The sequence below is a fragment of the Antechinus flavipes genome, chromosome 3 (assembly GCF_016432865.1).
Source record: "Antechinus flavipes isolate AdamAnt ecotype Samford, QLD, Australia chromosome 3, AdamAnt_v2, whole genome shotgun sequence".
NCBI lineage: Eukaryota > Metazoa > Chordata > Mammalia > Dasyuromorphia > Dasyuridae > Antechinus > Antechinus flavipes.
In genome coordinates this window covers 387871998-387898257 of record NC_067400.1, presented here as the reverse complement: position 1 = coordinate 387898257, position 26260 = coordinate 387871998, and the positions used below count along the sequence as shown (strand labels likewise).

Genomic DNA, 26260 nt, shown 5'->3' with positions numbered 1-26260 from the left:
AACATTTTTCCACACACAGGTCCCTTTCCCTTCTTTGGGATATAAGCCCAGTAGTAACTGGGCTAGATCAAAGGGTATGCACAATTTGATAACTTTTTGAGCATGGTTCCAAATTTCTCTCCAGAATGGTTGGATCAGTTTACAACTCCACCAACAATGCATCGGTGTCCCAGTTTTCCCATATCCCCTCCAACATTCAGCATTATCTTTTCCTGTCATTTTAGCCAATCTGATAGGTGTGTAGTGGTATCTCAGAGTTGTCTTAATTTGCATTTCTCTGCTCAACAATGATTTGGAACACTCTTTTCATATGACTAGAAATAGTTTCAATTTCTTCATCTGAAAATTGTTCATGTCCTTTGACCATTTATCAATTGGAGAATGGCTTGAAAATACCTCTTTTTTTTTTTTTTTGCTTTCATTGCAGGCGATTTTGCAGTCCTACTTAAAGCTGGAATGACAGTAAAGCAAGCAATTGTGTACAACCTTCTCTCTGCCATGATGGCTTACATAGGTATGCTGATTGGTACAGCCGTGGGTCAGTATGCCAATAACATCACCCTCTGGATCTTTGCTATTACTGCAGGCATGTTCCTCTACGTAGCTTTAGTGGATATGGTAAGACTTTATTTTATGTTGTTATTGCCCATAATAAGATAAAGCTTTTTCTATCATAGAAAATTTGTTGGAGTACCATTAAGAAGAATCTTACAGCCATGCAGCAGAAAACATTTTAATACCTTCTTACTCTATGTAAATTTGGCTATTAGGAAGGGGAAAAAAAGACTTTTGTTATACTGTGAGCAACAAACAAGTGTGAAATATTTTGTCATTTTCTTTGTTCTTAAATTAATATCACAGTTGGATCCATCTGTTAATTAACATCAAATACCAGAGTTTTTAATTAATTCACAAGAGGGGGACATTAATTTAAAAAAAGTTTATGAAAGTAATCTCTCTTATCAGTTGATTTTAAAAAAAAATTCATTTCCCATCTCCCTGTAAAATCTTAGTTCCAAAGGATATATCAGATTTGATTCTGTATATTGATACTCATTATGTCTAAGTTTCCTTTGATGTCATTATTCTTGCCTAATTTCTCACTGCATTAACTCAAACATCTTAGAAGTATCTATTACAAGTAGAATAATACCTAGTTTATTTACTACATTCAATATTTTAAGATAAAAAACTGAGTTTTTTATCTCCCACTATATACAAGGCCCTTTGTCTACAATGATAAAAATAAAGACTTTAAATTCTCCTAGAGTGAGAGAAGGGATATAATATGCATATAAATAGCCAGATTCTAGGCAATTTGGAAGAAGAGAATGCTAACAATTTGGGAAATCAACAAAGCCTTCATGGATTATTGCACTGAAACCAAGTCTTGAAAGGAAATTAGGATATTAAAGGTGAGGCATTGAGAATTGCATTTAATCTCTTAAGCTACTGTTTCCTCTTCTGTTAAATGAATATGCTAATAGGACTTATGTCATAAATGGGGAGGAAGTCAAATGAATTAATATATGTAAAATGCTTTATGTATAGAACTTTGTTCTTTGGACCAATGTTTACATAGATTTGTAAACTCCCATGTTAGCAATTCTTCTTATTATAGAAATTATTTATAATTTTTATGACACCATTTTAGCAATTATTATAGTTATTATTTTTTCACTAATAATAATAATAATAATAATAACATAGCTGCCATGAATTGATGAGGACCTTAATAATACTGCATACAGATGTGCTGATTTGAGATCTGTCTCCTGGCTTTCCATTTTACACTGACTTGTATATTTGGAGTTACAGGTGGGAAAAAAAAAAGGATAATTCCTCAATCTTATCATTTCTCAAAAAAACAGATTTATTTTATTTTTCTTATGAGTATTTCGCTGTGACTGATAAGAAAGATCTCTTTCAACTGGTCAACCATGATCTGTATGACATGGACAGGTGAAGAGATCTCGCCCAAGTATGTTAGTAAAACCTTGATTAATCATAATACTTAAGTAATTGGGTTTATTCTGGTTAACTGCGTGATAACTTGGCTCATTTTTACTGAAAAAAATTGTAGTTGAAACAGTTTAAACAATAAGCACTTATTATATACTGAGATATATTTTATATATACATCTATATAAAAAAGATATAGTTCCTTCCCTCACAGAGCTCTATTATAAAATTTACTTGCTTGAAATAACATAGTGGTCACACAGTCACATTCAGGGACTATGAGTTCATTTGTTTTGAACTTGATTATTTAATTATGTAGTCCTCCAATCATAATAATTATAGGAAAATAAAATGAATGTATGTTGATATCTAATCACTTGAAGGTTTAACTTTGTTTTAAACAAATGTTTGCTGCTGTCAGTTTGATTTCTTGTGATTTACCTGCTATTCTCAAAAGCTGGGTACTGGGTAAAGTTGTGTATGCTACTTGAATTGAGGTTTTAATGTCAAGATAGGATTGGTCTTGTTATTAAATTTCTAGAAATAACTCTCAATGAAGAAACTCTCTCCCAACATAAGACAGACTCCGTCTCTGTAGTTTATTGAGTTGTCTATAGCATTAAGAAACTTAATGGCAAATGCTGGAGGCAGGACTCATACAGATTTTCCTAAATCTGAAATTGTCCCCATCCCCTTTGCTTACCTTTCTTATCATTAACATTAAATAACATTTGACAGACTGACTGTTTGGACCAAACCAGAATTGCTTTTAATGATGTGTGTGGGATTTTTTGTTTGTTTTTTCCAGCTTCCAGAAATGCTGCATGGTGATGGTGACAATGAAGAACATGGCTATTGTCCTGTGGGGCAATTTATTCTTCAGAATTTTGGATTACTTTTTGGGTTTGCCATCATGCTGGTGATTGCCCTCTATGAAGATAAAATTGTGTTTGACATCCAGTTCTGACCATTCCCAGTAATCACTGTCAGCCACAATGACATTGCTGTATGGCTTTGCACCTGCCCCGTGTACTGTATGCACACTGCTCTCTCCGAGAAAGACTGTGGCTTGCACTACTTACAAGTTTCATAAATTTGCATATAACCATGAAAGACAGTGGAGCTCATGCTTATTTTTCCTGAGTGACAACTGGTCTTTAAAAAATGAATGATAGAATGAGGAAAAAAAAATGGGACTCTATGGACCAATGTTTGTATAGGTTTGATGAAGATGCTCTAGAACCTATTCTGGTTAGAAATGCTAAGAACACTAATAGGGCTGCTCAGACTTGTCTGTGATTTGCCCAAAGAACTAGAATTTGAACTAAATCCTTACAAACATAGAAAGATTTTTAATGGACTTGATGCTGGGCACACCTTTTTTAATTCATCCTGAGCAAACATAATTACAGTATACCGGGGCTTGTAGTTCAGCTTCATTATAAACTGTATGGTAATGGGGATCAACTTGATAAAACTTTTTAATAGCATAAAAAGTTATTAGATTTGATGTTAGCTTGTAGGAACTAGTAGGAAGATTCAGGCTGCATTAGAGTTTGTATTTAGTGTGGGGGTAAGCCTTGACTCTTGTGTCCATAGAGTTACTATTTTTGTATATATTTGCATAGTGGTTTCACTTGCAGCCTAAACTACTGAGAAATAGTGATTGTATGTTCGTGTGAACTCTGGTTTAATGAAAGATTCCTAATGGTTCTTAGTATTAATAGTGTGGTTATTTTTGGGACAAGGTAAAACTTTTTTTCTTTCCTTTTCATAGCAGTGCCCTAAAAAAAAAAAAAAATCAAAGAAATAATGCACCACCCCCTCAAGCATGGTCCAAATACAGGTTTCCCTTTTGCCTGCATTGTCATTGACCACTGTGTGGGAAGCTGTGTTGTGAGTTCTGAATGTATTACTTTAAAACAAAACAATATTCAGGATTTATGCATTAAAAAGTAATGGTTATTCAAAGAGTTAATAGTATAGGAGTCCTTTTCAGTGGCTCTAATGGAACCAAATGGATTTGGTTTGGAGGATAGGTGAAATTATCAGAGGCCTTGACCTAGTGAAATCAGTTTTACTACTTCATGCCAAGAAAAGACACTGTGTGTGCCTGATTAGTCTTTTTTAGGTCTCTTATCTATAATTGTGAATGATTTGTGAGAAGTGCAAGCCATGTTTATCCTGTTTTGATCTAATGACCCTCAGTGCTGGTCATAAGCATGTAGCCTTCTTTTGACACGTGCTACAGTCTTCATTTCTATGTATGCCAGGTAAGCTATATTTGGACATGTGCAGCCAGTTTTATTTTCGTCTGCTTGGCAACCAGTTTAGCTGCTTTTAAAATCTTATTATTCTAATACCTTAAAAAGAGCCAAACTCTTTCCATTCCATTTTTGAAGTTTTTCCATTTTAGCTTCTTCCCCACACTTTTTTCATTCTTCCTCCCTTTCCTTTCTTTTTCCCTTTTTAATTTTTTTGTATTTTTTTTATTTTATTTTATTTTTTGAGGAGAGCAGCATGTACCCTTAGGTATTATTAGGTGCCTGCCAGTATTTGTTCCTAATGCTTTAAGCAAGGGGGTGGGAGGGGGGCATCTCTGTTGTTATTCTGAGTTAGGTTTTAGTTCAATAAAAGAGCTCTGGCTATAGCAGCAAATTTCCATTGTCACAAGTTGGAGTTCTGCACTTGGGACAGTGGGAAATACTTTTCACAATATCGGGCATTTTAATTAGTAAAGTCCCCAATTCATTGCTTGGGGCAATTTAGCAGAAAGGTGCTCACAACTCCCAAGTGATTCAAGTGTCTCTCAGAAATAAGATTTTTGTTTTGACACAGTTTTACATTCCAGCATTTATATTTACTTCATTAAAGAACCATTTTATGAACTGCAACAACTGAATACATGCCCTGCCTTAAAATGGCTGATTTTAAAACAAATGAATTTGTTCATGTAAGGCTTTACATTTTTTTTAAGAATGAAATAACTCTCCTCATTTGCTACAAGTTTTTTCAACCTTTTGTAAAGAGCAATGTATCTGTTGCTGCTAGTCTTTCTTTAGGTTCCCACCAGTATTCGGTTCCAGACCATTCTAATGTACAGTTTTTAAGTCCTATTAGACAATCGGAATTCCACTACATTTCTCTTTGACTCCAACATTCCATTCAGTTTGAACGGTCTAATTCAACTTCTATATGTTGGAGGTCATTAATGTTACTTGTTACAATGCTGTCACTGTGTGACATCCATATGAATTTTGATGTAGATCACATTGCACTCAATCAGCTGTGATTATGCTTAGAAATACTGTAGTTAACTAGATGCAGTGTGAGGTTTTTTTCCATTAACAATGAGTCTATGGTTTAAATGTGATGATGGTCCCGCAAGGTGATACTTGCTGAGATATCTAAACTTTATAACTAAATCACTTTTAAAAATTTATAAGGCTGGAAATGATTAAATGCTGTTTTTGTTTGTCAACAGTGGTGTGTTCATTTTATGTATGTTCCTAATGCATAAGGAACTCTCCCAAAATAAAGTTATTCAAAAAAAGCAAATATACCATTTTGTTTCTATAGTCTTTTATTTCAATCATTTCCTTATATATAACTGTAGTATGAATTTAAAATATTTTGTGTTTGATATGTAAATGTTCTCAGTTTCATAATCTAGTCAAGATTATTTAAAGTAAAAAAAAATTTAGTTTAAAAAGTAAGTATATCTTCTCTCAAGCCAGTGTGGAAAGAAAAGGACATATCTACAGGAAAATGACACTTTATGTCTAGGAACTAAGCTGACATAGCAATGCCACACCCCTTCCAATCCAGTGTTCTGGAGGTTTATCTGAAGCCAGAATCATTGCAATCACAAAGTTAGTAGAATGGCCAGTAGTTGATAATGTTCCTCTCCGCTCACTTGTTTTATAGACTGGAGCAAGGTAACTTGGCCGCTTTGGTATGTCTGACCGCTTACAAGGCTTCAGCCACATCTGTAAGAAATTAGGGAGGAAAAAAGCCCTTTATCCCTAGGTGTATAATGTGTTCATAATAGATGGTGACAGTTTTAAATTGATCCTTTCTACTATTAAAACAAAAAAAGTTTTCAGTTATTCTCAGAAATTGTGTTAATTTAGTTTCATCCTTTAATACATTTTTTTTCAGTATCTTGGTGGCGATCCCAGTTGTTGCTGTCTCCCCCACACCTTTGTCCTGATTGTGTGGACAATCAGAGTGGAAATAAATTTAAGGTCCCTTTTGAAGGAGAACATTATTACAAAGCTGTACATAAAGGAGTGAGCCTGATTTTTCCATGAATGACCAATTCAAAGAAATTGTCTAATTGTCTAATTCAGAAACTTCGAAGTCAGATATGTTCATTATTTTAGAAATGCTTCTTTTCAGAGCCAGATGGAGGCAGAAGCTGTATTATTCTATATTATTATTAATAACTATCTCAACATTGTTAAAGGGAAATAGTTCAAACTATCTGTTAAAATCTATATGAATATTGTTAGAAAAATACTGACCACAGGAACTGTATCATAAAGGATTTTGGGATACGATTCTCCTAGTTTCTTTAACTTTCGATTCCAGGATGCTCCATCTAGAAACAATCCATGAATGTAGACACCTAATTTTAATATAAGAAAAACAAGTATTAATTTGTGAAATTGTCAGCATTTACCTCTAGGACTTGAATTATTTAGGTAGATTTAGCTTCCATCAGACTAAATGTCCCACATAGAGAGTTATTGAAATTGTGTAACAATATTTATTCAAACAAATAGACATTTTTGAAATGCTAATAATAGAACATCCTGAAGCCAAAATACAAAGCAAGCAGTGTTAGAGGTGTTTATAGTAAGACTCCTTTTTCTTAAACTTTGAAGTGACAAAATTGGATAGGAACCAAATATTAGTTCATTAGTATGGAGACCATTTGTGTTAAGGTTTCTTATGTGCAGTTTCCACACCTTTGTCTGCAACTTGTTGCACAGAGCAAGATTTTTTAAACTTTTCCACTTGGGACCTCTTTTCACCTGAGAAATTTATATGTGACTGAATATGTAGGCATATAAAATACATGTATAAATCAAACATTTATTGATAATAAATCATAATTTCACAATCTCTACCTTCAGTTATGAGACCCCAAATGGGATCATGGCAAAACAGTTTGTGAAACAGACCTGGATCACAGGTTACTCTTGACTATACAGAGAATTGAATGTATAACAGAAGTGAACTCGTGTCTTTTTTCTTTACCATGCTGTCCCAACAAAATAAATAAAGCAAATTAAGAAGCAAATAAGAAGAGGTATTTCAGAAGGAAGACAAAATAAATTCCAAAGTGACCCAGAAAGGTAAGCACCCAATTTCTTTATTAATAACTTATAGAATCTTAACAGTAACTGTGGTGGCTGGAATTTATAATAACATAAAAAAAACCCCACCATGATTGTTTGGTAGATAGTGATTTAATTCAGGGGAAAAGAAACTTAAGAGAAAACCCCAAATGACTTGAGTCATTTTATTTAATGAGGTGTCAATATCTTAACTCCCATTTCCTCTAGGTTCTCTTCTACAGCGAGTTAATGGGGATGGGAGAAACTTCCTTTTGTGAGAGTTGCATATGAGGCAGTCCCTCTGATACAAATGATGCCTTGTTCAGACTGCCTTGGAGGCTCTTACTCTTCTCTATGATGTGTGCTGCCAAATCCTCCTGAACCCTCCCTGTTTATAACACATGAGTTGAATTAACCTTTTGTTCGTTCAATTATTTTGCATTTCAACCTTTTGATTTGCTGAAAAGACTAAAGATACTGAAATGCTAACATTTCTATCAGGAGAACATTTTGGAAATTATTTATTTAGAGGTTGGTTTACATTTCTTTTAAGGCTAATTTTTGATTACTAATGTCAGCTCACAATGGGTCTGTGCTCCTGACTGAAATCAAGATGAAGAAATTCAAACACTTAACTATGACTCCAGCCTGTTACTTTTCTCCCATTCCACAAACTATTGAACTGCCTGGCCTTATACCATTCCCTCAGCACTCTCTAATCTATGGCTTTGATTACCTTTTATGGACCTTTTAAATGGTTGAAGATTATGAATCAATTTTGATTATAAAGTTCTGTTTTAGAAACGTCACTTCACTAGTATGAGAAAAGATCTTTGCTGCAGTAGCCACAGAAGTGGGTGGGTCCCTCACACCCTGGCTGAAGAACTTTAAGGGAAACAAAGTAGTTTTCCTTAGTATAGTTTCCTTATATTCTGATCAAAGGTTCTGAGATACCAACAAGTATTGGCAATACTTTAGAGAATCTTCATGTCTCTAGTTAATTGTTTTGCTTTAAAAGCCATTCAGTAATTGGCATAGCAGTCAATTTCTACTGTTTTCACAAATATTCTGATTTAGTGTATCAGTATCAAAAACATCAGAGAATAGCTTGCTATTAATATATAAAAAGTATACTTTTTATCATGGGTTATGCAACCTTATAATGCACTTCAAGAGATGAGAAGTTGCTCTATATAAGGTAGTAATAATACTATAGCATAACTACACTATAAATATTTTCAGATAGACTTTCAGTTCCTTCCTGAAGCCAATATATCTTAAAGAAAGTGATCCATAAACTTCCCCTAAGTTATGCACCAAGTATAAATTATAGCTGATTATGAAGTGTATGTCAATTTTCCCAGACGCATACACCCTTTTCTCCAAAGGTGAGTTAACTTATTCCCTCATGAATTAACTCTAGATAACTTTAATCTTTAAAGCTCTTTTTTGGCACTCTTCCCTCATCCAAGTTTTTGTACCTGTTTTAACTTGATTATACAACAGTGTAGGGATCCCCCAAAGCTTCAGTAGTTCTGCCAGAATACCACCCCAAATGAGGTAGCACTGATTCTGCTCAATCACATAAAGAGAAGGAGGAATCAGGTAGATTAGAAGCATAACAGAAGCAGTACTAATGGAGAGTAGCATATTGGACCTCATGGAGATAATTTTTGTAGACTGAAACTTAGATTAGGGACTCGTCTCAGTAACCTCTTCAACATGAAAACTATAGAATGACATATCTAGAGCTGTAAGGGACCTCAGATCCCACCTATTTTGACCTCATTTTACAGATTAGGGAAATAAAATATCTTTTCAAAACTATATATGTAAAGTGTATGTAAGAATTAATCTTTTTTTCCTCCATGACTTTTGGCTTTTGATAACATTTTAGAGTGGACTAAGTTCAGAAAAAGGTTTAGCCTCCTAATTGAGATAGAGCCTCCTACAATGCATTTCTTTATGTATTTATGTTCTTTGGAATGCTGCATTTATTTCGGGGTTGTTTGAGTGTTAAACAGGTAGTAAGATTCAGAGACAGAACTGCCTCCAGGACTAATTGATTTGAGTGAGGCAGCCATATCCTCTATACTTTGGCCATGAAGCTCTATGCACCAATGACAGGAAAGAAGAAAAAACAAGATAAAAGCCTATAATGAAAAGCAGTAATGAATTGAGGAACAGAATGAGTAAAACCTAAAACCAGAATGCATTAAATATTATGATATAAAGTAAAGTGAATAATTATTGTTTGACAATATAAAATCTAAGATATTATGAACCCCATGATAAATAATTCCAGAATAATTTTTTTTTAATAAAATAGATTAGAAGTTAAGATGAACTTTACAATTAAGAGGTGGAATCAAGATGGCAAAGGCAAGTCAGGAAGTTGCTTGAGCTCTCCCTAGTTTCCCTTGGAAACAATATTAATTCAAGCCTAACGATATCAGGAAAAGTCTGTCTCACTTGGGTAAAGGGAGAGTGCAATCCAGCACAGGTGGTGAATGGGCAAACCAGTAGAGGCTCTTAGCCATAGCATAGAACAGAAACTGAGGCTGTTATCCTGGATACTGCTGAGTGCAGTAGAACACTGTAGACATTAACAGCAACATTGTGCAATGATATGAGAGACATGGCTCTTTTCAGAAATACGATTATCCACGACATTTCCAAAACACTTATGCTGGAAAATGCTATCCACATTCAGAGAAAGAACTATGAAGTTTGAATATAGAGTGTGCCATGTTTTCACTTTTTTGTTTTTGTTTTTCCCTTCTGTTCTTTCACAACATGTCTAATATGGGAATATATTTAACATGATTGCACATGTATAACCTCCAAAATGAATGTTGAAAACTTTCTTTACGTGTAATTGAAAAAAATATTTACAAAAGAAAAACACTAGAAAACATAGTAAAAAAAATTCATATAACAAACCATAATTAGAAAGGGAAAAAAATGAAAATATGATAGTCTTTCCAATAAAGCAGAATATATTAAAGAAAAATTAACATTTGGAACACAAAAATATTGGAGAAAAATTTGACAGAAAAGAAGCAAAATGTTAATTTATCTTCACACCCCAAATTCCACCAGAGCTACTGATCTTGATGACAAGCTATGAGAAGATAACAATCTTTATAATCTTAATCACAGGTCTCACAGGTCTTAGAGAGGAACATGAAAAAAAAATAGTTTAAAATCTGACTCATAATTCAAGGAATAATAAATTATAAAATTTTCAAATACAGACTTCCTTATTGTTCTTCCTTATTGTAGATGTTTATTTTCGCTTTTACAAGGAAATTGGAGGTTAAGTGATTTCCTCAGAATCACACAACTATTAAGTGTTATGTGACTGAGGCCACATTTGAACTCGGATCTTCCAAACTTCAAGGCTTCTGCTCTATACTATACTATCTAGCTGCCCCATTTATTGTAGATTTTAGTAGATTTTTTTTTTTAGACTTTCTTTTTTATTTAGATAGATTTCTCAATTAGATGCAGTCCTTTGGGCTTCATCCCATAAGAATTTCATCATCTCATAAGACCACATCTGTCTTAGAACTCACACCTCGGTTGAATCCTTTTCCCTTGGGGATTTTTTGGTTGAAGGGCAGAATGGGAGAGTTCTTACCTTTATTTATTAATTAATTAATAGCCTCCTTTCTGAGTCAGGATGTTAAAAGACGGAAAGAAATCTAATTTAGTCCAACCTCCTCATTTTACAGATGAACAAATTGAGGCCCTAAGAAAGCATTATCTATCAGTGATCAGCGGCTTTTGTCTGTCTATACTTTAATAGTCAACTTAATGGTTTTTATTTAACTGATGGCTGTTATCCTTATTGAATGCCATTAACATGTGAAATGCAGAGAGAAGCTTTACAGACTTAACAGAAGGAAAAAAAAAAAAACAACTGTTTCAAACTCCAAAGTTTGCTGTGGTTAAATTAACAATTTCAGTGACAATGAGCAAAGTTTGCAAGCACCCTAAAGAATAACTATCAAATTTGATGAAAAAGGAATTTAAATAAATAGTTCTATTTTTATAGGAAATAATATATAAAATAGAGAGATAGCATATGAAATAGAATGGAATAGTATATGCCCAAAACAAAGAAATAAAAACAAACAAAAATCTAACCTGTTACCAAAATTGACATCTTGCAAGTAAGTATCAAAAAAAAAAAAAAGTCAGGGATTGGAAGTAATTTTTTAAAAATCCTTAAGTGAGTAGATAACATACAATATGTAACAGAAATAAAAAAAAAAATTTGGTTGTTTAATTACTAACAAAAGTTATTGATGAAATTAACTTTCATTTTTAAAGGCTATTTAAGGAGGAAAATCCATACAATTAAATCTTTGGGGCAAAAGAGATAAAATATAATGACCATCAAATGATAAACATTCGAGGATCAAAATATTAAAAGAGAGTAAAGAAATGGGAGAAGCAAAGGTGAGTTGATTTAATATACCATGGACTAAATCTCCTGATCTGTGACAAGTTTGTTTGAACATTAATGGTGCTTCCTGTAGTTTGGCAAGGGGGAGGAGGATACTGTAGGATGTAGAATAGAGATGATAGACTAAGCATGGGGGACTAGAACTGAGGACTTCTCTAGTAGGAGGAGGGAATACTGCTGAAGAGCAATCCTGTGGTGGGGAAGAGGTATGTCTGTGGTGAGACAGAGGAATTTTGCAATGGTTTTCATCTAGGAAATATTTGTGTATTGGGAGGCCATATTCATGAGAGTATTCCTCCATAGACAACATACTACACTAAGAGAAGAGGAAAATAGTTGGCACCCAGAATAATGGAAAGAATAAAGAAGGGATGGGATGGGACTGATCATGATGAACACAGGCAGTAGGTTTGTCCCTCACATTTTGAGACATAGTAACTCTAACCATTCATGACTGCTTCCAATTAATATTACATCCCTCATGAATTTTCTTAAGTATGTTTTTATTGATGTCTTTTTTATATCAATAACGTTTCCCCTCCATAATCAATCCTTCGAGAGTCATCCTATGTACTAACTAAAAAATTTAGGTAAAAAAGGCTTAATAAACGAAAGTCATTATTAACCAATAAATACATTGAAAAAAATTGAAAATATGTGCAACAATAGGGGACTTTATCACTGTAAATGGATAAAGTGGAAGTGTCTTTTCATACCTCTTCTTTCAAGCTGTGTTTGATATTTATAATTTTGTAATATTTCCTTTTGATGGTGGTTATTTTTTCTATTTACATTTGTGTAGTCATTAGGTACATGTCTTCTTGGCTCTGTTTAAATTCAATCTGCATCAGTTCATAGAGATCTTGACATGTTTCTCTTTATTAATCACATTTCTCATTTCTTACAGCACAGTAATATTCCATTACATTTATGCACCATAGTTTGCTTACCATTCCCCCAGTCAATGGGCTTCTACTTTATTTTCAGGTCTTTATTATCACAAAAAGTGCTATTATAAAGATTTAAGGACATTCTTATTAATAGCCTCTTTGGATCATAGGATATGGACAGCTTAATCACTTCATTTGCATAATGAATCCGTACTTCTAAGAGTAAGACAAAGAGAAGACTAAGATCTACCAAGATAATAACAAATTCGAGAGAGAACTCAAACCTAGTATTTTAGAAGTTTTAATCTCATTAAAGGACACAAAAAATAAAAAAAAGAACAAGTAATTTCACAGTCCATGAATCAGAAAATAAAATCCAGAATTGACTGAAAAAGAAGAGACCAAGGATATGGAAAACTTTTTGGAACAGGGCATAGTAAAATTTTCATTAAAAATATTATTAACAATAAGAGGCAGAAGGGAAGATTTCAAACAATTTATCTAACTGGATAAGTTAACAAAAATAAAAGTGAGGGATATGAGAGTAGATAAATAGCTAAATAAAAATTAAATTTAACAAACTTCAGCTAGGGTAGGCAAATAGAATAAATGAATGAATAAATGGAATGGAAGGATAGAAGAAAGCCTAATGAAATACATTTGCCTCAAAGTAGTACAAGCTAAACGAATCACAGGAACAAAGTAATAACTTTAAAAAAAAGAAAGGTGATTAAAAAAAAAAAGGTTAACTCAAAAGAAATAGAGGAAAATGTAAAGCTAATAATCTCAATTTAAAGTAAAATCAACAATTCAAGAATATAAAAGTGACAAAAAATAAAATCTTTTAATAGTATACAAAGAAAGCTATTAAAGAATGCCTGGGACAGATAAGATGCTTAATAAATACTTATTGATTGGTTGAAAATAAATATAGATTGAAAATGAAAGACTGGAATAAAACTTAACTGTGTATTACGTAGGTCCAAAAAAGGAAAGTTATAGTTATGCTCTCAGAAAAAGCAAAAAATTAAAATTTACAGTATCAAGAGAGAAAAATAGAGAGACTATATTATGGTTAAAGGAACCATAGACAGGGAACTAATCTTATTACTAAACACGTATGCACCAAATGGTATAACATTAATAATGAAAAATTAATTGCAGAAAAAAATATAAACTTTATCTTCATTTGATCTCAGCCTAAATTGGCTGAGAAGTGATTTTATAAGTTCAGTCTCCATAATCGCTTTAAGATTCTTCCTTATTGTAGATTTTAAATATATGGGTATTTAACTGTGAGTTGTGTGTGTGTGTGTGTGTGTGTGTGTGTGTGTGTACACGTGCGCACGCATATTCATTTCCCAATTGGCTGCAGTCTTTTGGATTTCTCTGTTATGACTCTGAGAACTTCATCATTCTACATGACAACATCAGCATACTACACAAAGGCCCTTTTATTCTGGGACACATTTTTTGAGAGTTAAGGGGAAGAATACTTCCCAGAAATCCTGAATCAGCATATTAGAGTTAGAAATTTAGATTCTCTAGTCAACCTCCCCCTCATTTTATGCAGGTGTAAACCAGGGCGTGAAGGACCTTAAACTGAGGGATGCAATGTTAATTGGAGGCAGTCATGAATGGTCAGAGTTACTGTCTCAAACAAACCTACTCCCTCTGTTCACCACAATCAGTCTCAGTCTCAAAAATCCATCCCATCTCTTGTTCTTTCCATTATTCTGGGAGTCAACTATTTTCCTCTTCTCTTGGTGTAGAATGTTGTCCATGGAGGAATACTCTCATGAATATGGCCTCCTAATACACAAATATTCCCCAGATGAAAATCATTGCAAAATCCCTATGTCCTACCCTAAACAAACCTCTTCCCCAGCATAGGATTGCTCTTCAGCAGCACTCCCCCCTTTCACTAGAGAAATTCTCAGTTTTAGTCCCCCCCCCCCTCCTATTTATCATCTGTGTTCTCTCACATTATAATCCTTTCACATAGAACTGAACCATTAGCTTTTCCCTCCTACTAGAAGTGTGACAGGGTATAGTGGGCAGAGCATTTGGCCTGAAATCAGCAAGGATTAAGTTCAGATTCAGTCCCAGACTTGGTATGACCCTGAGAAAGTCATTTAATCTGTTTACTTCACTTTCCTCAACTCAAAATTAGAGATGATAGCATTGACCTCCTGGAGTTGTTTTGAGGATCAAATCAGTTGGAAACTTATTTGAAGTGGAAGATCTTTTGTGCTTTAGCAGGAGCTCTCGAGAACGTTTCTCCAAATAAATGCTTTTATACTTACCAATGTGTTTCTGATAGATTTGACTTTGTTAAAAAGTGTCTGCTTGGAGATAAGGAATGTCAGACTTTTGTGTGAACAATGGACAGAGTTACTTACAGATGAATTCAGAATCACAAGCCTGTGAATTTATTTACTCTCATATCAAATGGGAGAATATTTGTGAAGGGCTTAGCACAGTGCCTGAGACATTTGCTTTTGTTGTTATTTCAGTTGTGTCCAGCTCTTTGTGAACCCAAATGGGGTTCTCTTGGCAAAGATACTGGAATGGTTTGCCATTTCCTTCTCCAGTTTATTTTACATATGAAGAACTGAAGCAAACAGGACTCAGCAACTTTTCCAGGCCCACATAGTATCTGAGGACAGATTTGAACTCAGGAGGTTGGGTCTAACTGACTTCGGGCCCATCCATTGTGCCACCTAGCTTTTCCCCCGGAAATAATAATGGCTAAACAAGTGCTTATTTCCTTCCTCCTTTCCCACATCCCATCTCCCACTTCATGTGTTTATATAAACCATTTCTGAAATGTATTCTCTTCTCATGTCTGCTTCTAGGAATCCCATTTATCTTTCAAAACTCAGCTCAGTTGTTAATTTTATCTCCTTTCTAATATCTTCTATTTATTTATCTATTTAATTATTATATATCCCTAAAATGTAAACTGCTTGAGAGAAGGAACTATTGCATACATATCCGTTTTATCGAGCATTTGCTTAGAACATTGGAAAGTGCTGAATAAATTTCTATTCAAATTATTTAATTTGGATATAAATTTATTTTATACTTACTTTATAAGCATACTTCTTATACATATCTCTTATTTACTTACTTTATACAGAAGACGAAGAGAGTGAGATATTGCTTAGAATGAATAAGTTTGGCAAAATTTCTGAATTATATATTTTTTAGAATCTGCAAAATGGATGTGAAATGTATTTTGGCTGAAGATTGTGAACTCATTAATGTTCATCAGCAACCAGCAAGCCAGTCATTAAATTGTTCCTATGTTGACACTTCTGTTCTCAACCTAATGGTTTATTTAACTGAGAGCTGTTCTCATTAGGTAATTTAGAGTATTAAAAATCCAATTATCCTGAAAGCAAAAACAAACATTAGTATCAGAGCTTGTTGTTAATGGTACTAACAAGCATTTCACATGCTCAATAAGGATGGCAGCTATCAGTTAAATGAAGGCTCCATTAGGTTGACTATTGAAGTACAGACTTAGGCACAGTCTACTAAGTTGCTGATCACAGAGTCACCTTTTTTTCGGCCTCATTTTGACCTTAAAATGCCAGACTCGGAGTGGGAACTGGAGTGGGGTTGTAGTTTATACATGGTCAGAAATATGCCTTGGCATTGGTCTTTGGCAGTTGTGTGGAATATGGGTTAAAGCAAGAAGAACCTGGGAGGGAGATTAATTAGGAAGCTATTAAAATAGTCCAGGACTGTGTAAGAAGATAGATACATAAGATGTTATAGAGGTAGATTCCACATGACTTAGCAAATAATTGAACCTAGAGTGTAAAAGAGAAGGAAGAATGAAGGAGCTAATAAATCAGAGTTATTTGGAAGTAAATAGTAAAGTTTGGATACAGCTAGATTTAAGGCAAAGATGCTACCCAATTGGCTCACGCTGAACTTTGGATGCTGATGAGGAGATGTGTGGATGGCAGTTGTAACACGGGGCTAAAATTCAAAAGAGACAATAGGGTTTTCATTAAATTTGGGAGTCATAAGCATAAAAAGAAACAGGCTGAGAAGGTCATATGATGTCTAAATGGTGGTGTAATGATCTACAACACCAAAATCTGAAAAAAAAAGATATGTAGTAACTAATTTTGAATTTACAAGATGACACAATTTTTAAAACCCTATGAAAGAATAGAAAAGATTATAATCAGCCTGTCCCTTAAACTAACTAACATGAATACACACAGTTGTGATTTGAGATTCAGTGGTTGGGAATAAATCCATTATTCACAGGAATAATTTAGCCTGAGGGCTCCTAACAGAGATATATTATTAAATATCTGTTTGAAGAGAGGTTCTGATCATGAGTTCTTTCTGTTAAATCTGAAAGAATTTTCAGGAAAATTCACCATCTCCAAAAGAATTCAAATCTAGTCCCAGATACTAACAATGTAATCCTGAGCTACTCATATAACCTATTTTCTTCAGCTTCCTCAACTGTAAAATGAGAATATAGCATCTATCTTGTAGAGTTGTTATGAAGATCAAATGAGATTATTTTTGTAAAGCACTTAGCACAAGATACATAGTAGATGATATAGACATAATTATTCTCTCCTTCCACCCCTTCCAACTTTAGCTCCCCTGTATTTGAAAATATTATTTAAGTAGTTCCTAGTAAAGCAAACAGCCGAGCTCTCCCTATGAAAATAGATGAATAAAAAGGCATGGGAAACATTCTTAGAAAAACTAGACCTGAAGAAATTATTTGTTCCTCAAAAACTCCAGACAATAAAAAAATGCAGGAGGGATGAATGAATACAGTAACTAAGGACAGCAAGTGTAATAAAGTGACAGCACAGAGATAAAAAAGACACTATACACGAAGAAACCAAGGATGAAGGCAAGCAACAGAATAGAGGTGAGTCTGTGGTATGAAGGAGAGAATCTGACAACATCCCATTTGACAAGTCTATCAATGATTTTGTGTGATTATAATGCAAAATGAGAGAATGAATGAAAAAAAGAGGAGGTGAACAGGGGACTAATCAAGAGGATTGTGTCATGTGCAAAGATCAAATTGATGACTAGCAATCTGGAATACTAAATAATAAATGGATCAAAGACCAAATTACAGAAATATTTAATAATTACATAAGAAAAAGAATGATGAAATAGCATAGCAAAATTTCTGAGAGGCATGGGAAAATCATCTCAATAAACATATATTAAGAAAATAGGGGGAAGGATTAACTGAATATTCATTTTAAAAATTACTAACTAAATAAGCATATAAATAATACATAAATATTATTAAATATATAAACAAATAAATAAGCAAACAATCAGAAATATTAAAATTAGAAAAATTGCTATAGCAGAAATTTTAAAACATGGAAAAATAGATAAAACCTAAAAGCTAGTTATTTGAAAAGAGTAATATAATTGATAAGTCTTTAGTTAATCCAATTAAAAAGAAAGTAGAAAAATCAAATTAATAAAATAACATGAATAGCAAATGCATCCAAACCTGAAGTATATTTAGACTAACCACAACATATTATGAATGATTATATGCTAATAAAACTGAAAACACAAAAGAAATGAACGAATACATTCAAAAATATAAATTACCAAAATGATCAGAAAACCAGATAGTGATCTTATAAAATCCAAATGTCAGAAAATGAAAGAAATCTAGCTATAAAGGAAGGAGGAGGAGCAGACAAATAAACAACAACAAAAAACAGCTCTTGGTGATAGAACAATTCTATAAAATTTTTAAGGAACAGTTAGTACCCATATTTTACAAATTATTGTCAAAAATTGAAAAAGAAAGCACACTGTCAGAATTCTTTTGTGAGACAACAATAATCCTAATATCTAATTCAGATGAAGATAAAACAAAAGAGGAAAACTACAAACCATTATCATTAATAAAGATTGACTCAAACATTTTAGACAAAATCGTGTCCAACAGAATGAAATGATTTATCCAAAAAAATCATTCATTATGACTAAGCAGGATTTGTTCCAGGGATAAAAGGATATTTCAACATTAGGAAAATAATAAAAAATTAATTATGTTAAAAACCAAAGCATCCCAAACTTCATGATCATCTCCACATATGCAGAAAAAGCCTTTGACAAAATATAATACTCTTTTATGCTAAAAACTCTAGAAAATATAGAGGGATATTTTTTGACATCACAAAACATCTATCTACATCCAAAAGCAACCATATGTAATTATTGTATATTACAACCTTTTCCAATAAATACAGAAGTGAAGCAAGGATGTCCAGTTTTGCCACTATTATTTGATATAGTTCAGGGATGGATAGAAATAGCAATAAGATAAGAGGTACAAGACTATGTTTGCTGAAGTTATATGGGTGTGTATGTATAACATACATACACATATGTATGTATACATATATTTAATAGTTTACTTGAACAATACTAGGGAATCAGCAAATATACCAATTGAGATAATAATTCAGCAAACTTGCAGGCTACAAAAGAAATCCTTCTATTTCTTTATGAAAATAACAAATCTAAGAAACAAATATAGAAAGGGAACTCCTATTCTAGAAAACTAAAAAATGCATATAATATTTGGAGATTGAATTATCAATGCACAAACAAAACATGTAGAGATTCAATTACAAAGTTCTTCTTAAATAAAGAACAACTTAAATGACAATACTTAAAAAGTTAATTTATATTTTAATGCCATACCAATCAAATCACCAAAAGAGTACTCATAGAACTTTGTCCTAATTTTCTTCCCTTCAAAAATTTGACCTTATAATTATTTGTCTCCACTTTATACTGTTTTCTATCCCAGAATTATTTGCTCTTTGGTTCAATTGTTACTTCTTTTTGAATCACAATCCTAGATTCCTTCTATTCTGCCTTTACCTCCTCTTTATGTATTTCTGAATTCTCTGGAGAACCATATCAATGTATTGACTGGATCCACTATGAATTTATGTTATTCATAATATATTGTGCCCTCACTATCTCATGCTAATCGTTATGCTCTCCCTACACTCTTCCCAGGTGTGTTCCATCCCTATATTCTCTCTTCAAACTACTTAAATCACTCCCTCCAATTTTCTTCTCAACTGAAGACCTCACCTTTTATTTTCCTTGAAGTCATCCATCAAAAGATTCATTCCCCAACCTACCCCAATTTTAAACCTCAAATCCCATTCACCTCTTCATCAAACACTGTTGGGAGCCACAATCTCTAAGCTGATTGGCAAAGACCAGCACTGAGATCAAATGTGCACAGCACTCATGCAGGAACAGCATTTCCTTCTATGATTTTCATTAGTGTACTATTTTCTATATTATTTATAATTGGCCTGATTACAGTACTAAACATTATCTAAAAAAAATCTGGTGACAAGGGGAATTTGGGTAAATTAACTAGAAATGATTCCACATGCATATTCTGTCTTAATAAAACGAATCTCTCACTGAGACAAATGATAAAGGAGAGAACACCATGGAAAACATTGTCACTATAGGAGAGAATCCAAAGGTCCAGGAAATAATAGTGTTTACCAACTTAGACTTAGAAAAGATCAGTATATCTAGGAACTAAAAGATGGGTAAAGTATAACTAGGAATTGCTCTAAATGCCTATGTACACGGTTTCAAGTCAGGGAACTAGAGGAATCAAATAATCCATAGAATTGACAAAGAAGACATAAGTAAACTAACAAAATTCACTGACATTAACCTTGTATAACATTTACCTTTTCATTATTGGCTTTGTGTAATGTAATCAATAATTAATACTTAACCATAAAAACTTACTCAAATATTAAATGTCAAATATAGTAAAATATAAAGGTCATTAAGTCAGACACATGTCTGAAGACTATGTGGACCTAAAGAAAAGTACATGATCATGATATAGTATAAAAATAAAGTCTGAAGGAGTCTGAGAGACGTGGGAGCATCACTTCCATCCACTCAAACTACCCCATGACTCCTGTCTTTCTTTGATGCCGACCCTATTTCTCCTGCTCAGCCCCCCTAGATCCCCTGCAGAGGCTGGACCCCTGCAAGCCACTCATTCTCTCTATCTTTTTTCTAGTCTTGGAGGATGTCTTCTTGGAGGAAAACCCTATAGAGTCTGTAAACTATGATTGCATTATTTGGTTTGTAATTTCTATGACTTCTTATATTTATGAGTATATATTTGTTTCTTAGAATTTTGTAACTGCAAATGCCATCATTCTTTATTGGACAACAAAAATTAATAGATCCTATTTGCTAAAAGTAAATACATGCATGCAAACATGTATACACAGCTATGTGAATAACTGATGACTTTCCTCTCTTTTTAGCATTTTTTGTATATTAAATTTTTTTTCATAAACCTCTCCTCCCTCATGTGTCTCTTCTTCTCCCTGCTAACATGCAGCAATCTAGTTTAGTATTCACATGTAGAATCTCAAAGGGAAAATAAAAAGATAATAAATATTGATCATGTATAAAATGTCTTTTAAAGAAATCCAGGTTTCCATTTTCATTACAGCTAGGAGATAGAATACACAATGAAGAGATCTATAAAGTAAGGATGTTTATTAACAACTGATTTGAGTATCCAAAAAGCATAATAGAAAAGGATTTTCTTTGATTAACTTGACTTTACTATCATTATTCCTTGATTTTATGCTCCCTCAACATTAAAATATTCCCATGTAGATAATTTTGTGGTTACTGATATAATAGCTTGTTGCTTTATAATAGCAGAATAAATCATAATCTTGTTGATGGCACAGGCATTCTGGATTTGGAATTAAAGAACCTATGTTAAATTCCAGCTCCATAGTTTACTATTGTTGTGATGTTTATATATCTTGAGTATCAAACTCTCATCTGAGAAATTTAACAAAAAGATTTTTTTTTTTTTTTTGTTGCTATTTTGACCACATTCCTTTCTATCCTAGATACATTAATGTATTCTGTGGAGAAGCTTTTCAGTTTCAAGTTGTCTCTTCTGCTCTAAATCCAGAGTCTTGTTCCTCCTTTACTTTAATCCTTTTTTTTTTTTTTTTTAAGGTGGCTGTTCCCACTAGTCCTTTTTCCTTTACCACTACTCCTCAATCCTCTCTTCTCATTTGTGACCCTTTTCTTTGTAGAGTTTTGTTTATTTGTTCCTTTTGATTATAGATTTCTTTTCTCCCCTTTTTTCTTTTGTTTTGTAAAGTAGATTTCCTTTTTTTTCTCTTCCCTTCAATTAGTCCTGTTCCTTAGATATAAATTTCATTTTTTGGTGCTCCTTTCTAAAAAGGATTTCTCTCACTCTCTTCATTATTCATTTTCTATTATGTTTACATTAGACTCTTATTCTCTCATTCATAATTCCTATGATTATCTGATCTCTCTCTTTTCTCTATATTCTTCATGCTACCAAAGCTTCTAAGTTATCCATTTTAGGATTTCCCCTCTAGGCACTTTCTGCCACTGTTTTTTAAGGCTCACTCCATTGATTCTCCTTTTTAATTGTGCCTTATTTCCAGAATACCACCAGTAATAATAGTTAGTAGTAGTAATAATAAAAATAAAATAGTAGCTAACCTTTTGCAGCACTTATCTTTCAAGCACTGTGCTAAGTTCTTAACAGTTATTATCTTATTTGATCCTCACAATAACCCTGGGAAGTGGATGCTCTAATTATCCCATGAGGAAACTGAGGCTTCCCCAAGGTTAGAGGCTAGATTTGAACTCAGGTCCTCAGTTCTCTGGCCCAGAATTAGTAGTTCAGAGACTGTTTTCCCCATCACTGGAGCTTTCTGGGTTACAGCTCCTGGAAAGTTTTTACTTCTGAAGGGTTGTGATCAAGCAGATTGTGGAAGCCCAGCCAAATTTCTGCAGTCTGGAGCCAGGGTCTCTATAGCACTGGGAAGAAGGAAGGGGGCAATGAACCGCAGGAGTGGGTTTTATGTAAGCCTGTGTTGTGTCTTTGGGTTTGCTAGTGCAACCTCACGATTGATAGGGGAAGTGGAAGAGAGGTGTAGAAAGATTTCAGGATCAGTGAATATCAAAACTCTTGGCTTTGGTGGAATTTTTAAAATTAGTGTTGTATTCTTGGTGTCCTGGGCCTTGGAAATAGCTATCTGAGAGACTGCCATCTTGTTGTTCACATGACCAGAAGGCCCTCAAATTCTCTTGGTGAAGCTAAAAAAAATTTTCTTCATCTAGATTGTAAGCAATTATTTTCTCTAGAGATCATAAGATCACAGATTTGGAACTAGAATGGACTTAAGAAGTCATTTTACAGATAATGGGGGAAAAATGAAAATAGCATGTTTCAATATGCATTCAGTATCTATAGTTCTCTCTCTGGATGCACATAGCAATTGTACACATTCGACACTATAAGTTCTATATGGACTTTGGCATTAAGCTTGGGAACCAATCTATTTCCTGTCATTGTTCATTCTCTCTCCCCTCTTCTCTTCTGAAGTTGGATCCAGGGTAATCAGAGTTCCAATGTTTAAGTACTTTCTCCTGCTTAAGAACTCTGAGGCAGGTATCGATCACCAACTCCTAATTCCTAGCAGACCTTAATAAGGCATTAATACTTGGCACTACTCTGCTGATAAGACTTTCAGCTAGATTTGGCAACTCATAGCTCTTTTTCATGATTTAATCTAGTTCTTCATTTCTGATCTGGTCTGGGGAAAAGATCATTGAGAGAAATTCCAGCTATTTAAGGAAAGTGGTTTCTGTGAGCACATTCTATAGTGTATTATTCTTGGTTATTCACTATTATAGGTTTTTTTCCTAGGATAAAATTCCTTTAACATTTTGCTTATCTGGATCTTAAAAACTGAAGAAGTCTGTCCAGATGTCCATCCCTAAAAGACCAAAGGTACTGGAGATTTCAAAAATTACTTGTTTATTCTCTCTGTGTCTGTGTGTGTCTCTCTTTCCCTCCCCTTCCCTTTATAATTTTTTCTCCTTTTCACAGGCTTTGCCTAGCACAACAGGGTTAAAAGCTTTCTGAGCAATTTTGAACTGGGACATTTAACAAGAAGGGCCAGGAATGATAGGGTTGTGTAGAAACCAGTTCCCTGGCAAATATCTGAACTTTTTAGACTTAGTTGATGATGTAATTCTGGCTAGAGATCTAATTAACTGTGCTGTATATGTTGTAATATCCCATGTATGATAAGGACTTTTTTTCATTTCAGTTTTCTTCATTATTAGAATATTCTGAAATATCAATCAATCACAATTTCCTCAAATGTTCATGAAGATTTTCTCCCTGTTCTTACCAGTCCAGTGCTCAGAATGCAAAGAAAGATTTGCTAGATATTATATAGATATATGGAACAAGCAAGGAACTATTACAAAATGACATATTTTTAGATGTAGAAAGTACAAAAATTCACATAAAAATGTGAGCCATTACTAAGTGTTGGGGGGAGGAATAAAATGAAATTCAATGTGAATATGTCACTTGAATTTACAGGAAAGTTATGATTTCAAAATCTGTTTGCAATTTAGATCTGAGAAAAAGACCTATTTTTTCCTCCTTGATTATTATTCTCAAGTCTTAGTGGTTTCACAGAACAATATATTAACTGAAACAACATATTAAATATTCCAATACACTGGACAACTACAAATGGCTATTTTTGATTATTAATTGATATTTTTGCATTCAACCCAGCATAAATTTCTATTGCAGATTTTTAGAGCAAAAACAAAAAGTACAACAGGCATAGATGAGTTTCATGTATACCACTAAAAGGAGTACCTAGATAGGTGAGATCAGAGATTGATAAACAAATTCACGACAGTTCATGGTAGAAACATGTTTCTTAGACTTTAAGAAATGTCTAATTCATCCATTGAAAAGGTATAATTATTATGAAGCAGAATTATCTTCATATGATTCACAAAAATCTATAGCATTTCTCAAATGATATTCATTTCAAATAAGAATACCATCTACAAAATTTGGTTTCTATTGAGCAATAACATTATAAAGATAAACTTCCTCAAAGCTGATCTCCTTAATGCTGACCATCCAACTTCACATAAAAAAGCACATTTATATTTATACACAATTTTTTATTTATACACATTAATTCTCAGAACGCCAGCCATTTCCAAACTATGTGTCATCACAAAAGGAAATTTAGGAAAATAAGCTCTTTTAGTAACCAAGGGGAGCCTACATTCTTCAATATTACACCATATTTGAAATCCCAAGGTTGGCATAAAAATGGATGACACTCCAATATCTTAATCCTTAATTTTAACATTCATTATTGAAAAGTTTATAAATTAGTTGCCAAATCTAGAAAATTTGTTAATTTTATAAAGTTTTTTTTGTTCTTGTTCAATGTACAAATCTGATCTATCATTATGTGACTTCTTTTTAGCTTACCATCTTCAGGAGCAGTCTTATATTCTTTGTCATCCATAACTTCATAATCAAAACCAAGTAGGTCAATGGGGATAGTATACTTTCTTGCAAAATTCTGTTGTGCTCCAGTTAAGAACGCTTGAGTGAAGAAAAAGCCCGAAAGCCAGAAGACTGGTGGTGTTCCTTCTTCATACCAATGCTACATAAGCACAGTGGGAGAGATAAAAGCTTATCACTGTAAATACGGTCTCTCAACTGTTAAAGAGTTCAAAATCTGCAAATAAAAATGATCTAATTATGTTTTAGATAAATTATGTGATGAGCTTACACTGTGAGATACTACTTCAAGAAGTGGGGTTGGGGTGAGGTAGAGATACAGAAGGAAAACTTGTCCACTTTTAATTTTGCCAAGGGATAGGTGGCCTGAATGTTAGAGATACAATGTAATATTGTCCTTTGTAAGAATAGCTTCAACATCCACATTATCTACAAAGATAAAAATGCTAAATGCTCCATCTGTGAAGTCTTTCTCTGAAAATAGATTTTTACCCAGAAACATTCATACGTCTATACTTTGTACCTCCCTTAAAAAGTCCAAAAATCATGATGCAAAATGAATGCAAGAATGAATATCCATTTGCAAACTCAATTCTTCTACTTGCCTTAAAATCTAAAGATAAAGATATCTATTTGTACCGCAAGTTAATGTAGAAATTAGCCTATACTTTATTCATGTTAGCATATTACTATACTACTATATTACAGACATTTTAAAAAAAGAAACAAGCATAAAAACTAGCCAGACAGGTTTATCTTTCTATTTCTCTTTCCCTAATGTGCCAAAATTGGATAATCTATAATTCTTAAATATTCTCTCTCAAAATATAATTCAGTTTAATATACAACCGAAGACCTGGGCAATATGGCAGCCAAAGGACATTCTCTCATAAACTAGAATAATCTTTTTTCTTTTGTAAACACAATGTCTGGGTGATGAGCTATGTACTTTACTAATTACTGAGTTCATATGTTTTGTGGATCTCCAATACTAAGTGCACTTTAGGGAACTAAATTTGAAAGCTGCAAATTATTTTCCATGTTCTTCCTTTTTCCATCTGTTTTTGCAATAAGCATAAAGAAGCCCAAAGCCACATCAGGGGGATGCAGAGAGACAGAGTAGAAATGT

The 26260-nt window shown here is 33.3% G+C and overlaps 2 protein-coding genes across 3 annotated transcripts in view; one reads left to right on the top strand and one right to left on the bottom strand.

Annotated features, from left to right (window-relative positions):
- SLC39A10 (solute carrier family 39 member 10) overlaps nucleotides 1-5524 on the top strand; it is a 143611-nt gene extending 138087 nt beyond the window's left edge. For both annotated transcript variants that reach the window (XM_051985975.1, XM_051985974.1), the window contains 2 exons: nucleotides 428-618; nucleotides 2771-5524. In XM_051985975.1, coding sequence (XP_051841935.1) covers nucleotides 428-618; nucleotides 2771-2929 — 350 coding nt within the window. In that variant the 3' untranslated portion in view covers nucleotides 2930-5524. The remainder of the gene's footprint in view (nucleotides 1-427; nucleotides 619-2770) is intronic.
- Nucleotides 5525-5527: 3 nt separating this feature from the next.
- Nucleotides 5528-26260, bottom strand: part of DNAH7 (dynein axonemal heavy chain 7) — a 284922-nt gene continuing 264189 nt past the window's right edge. Inside the window, exons 62-64 of the mRNA XM_051985973.1 lie at nucleotides 25096-25273; nucleotides 6489-6592; nucleotides 5528-5951 (exon numbers count right to left, since the gene is read on the bottom strand). Coding sequence (XP_051841933.1) covers nucleotides 5745-5951; nucleotides 6489-6592; nucleotides 25096-25273 — 489 coding nt within the window. The 3' untranslated portion in view covers nucleotides 5528-5744. The remainder of the gene's footprint in view (nucleotides 5952-6488; nucleotides 6593-25095; nucleotides 25274-26260) is intronic.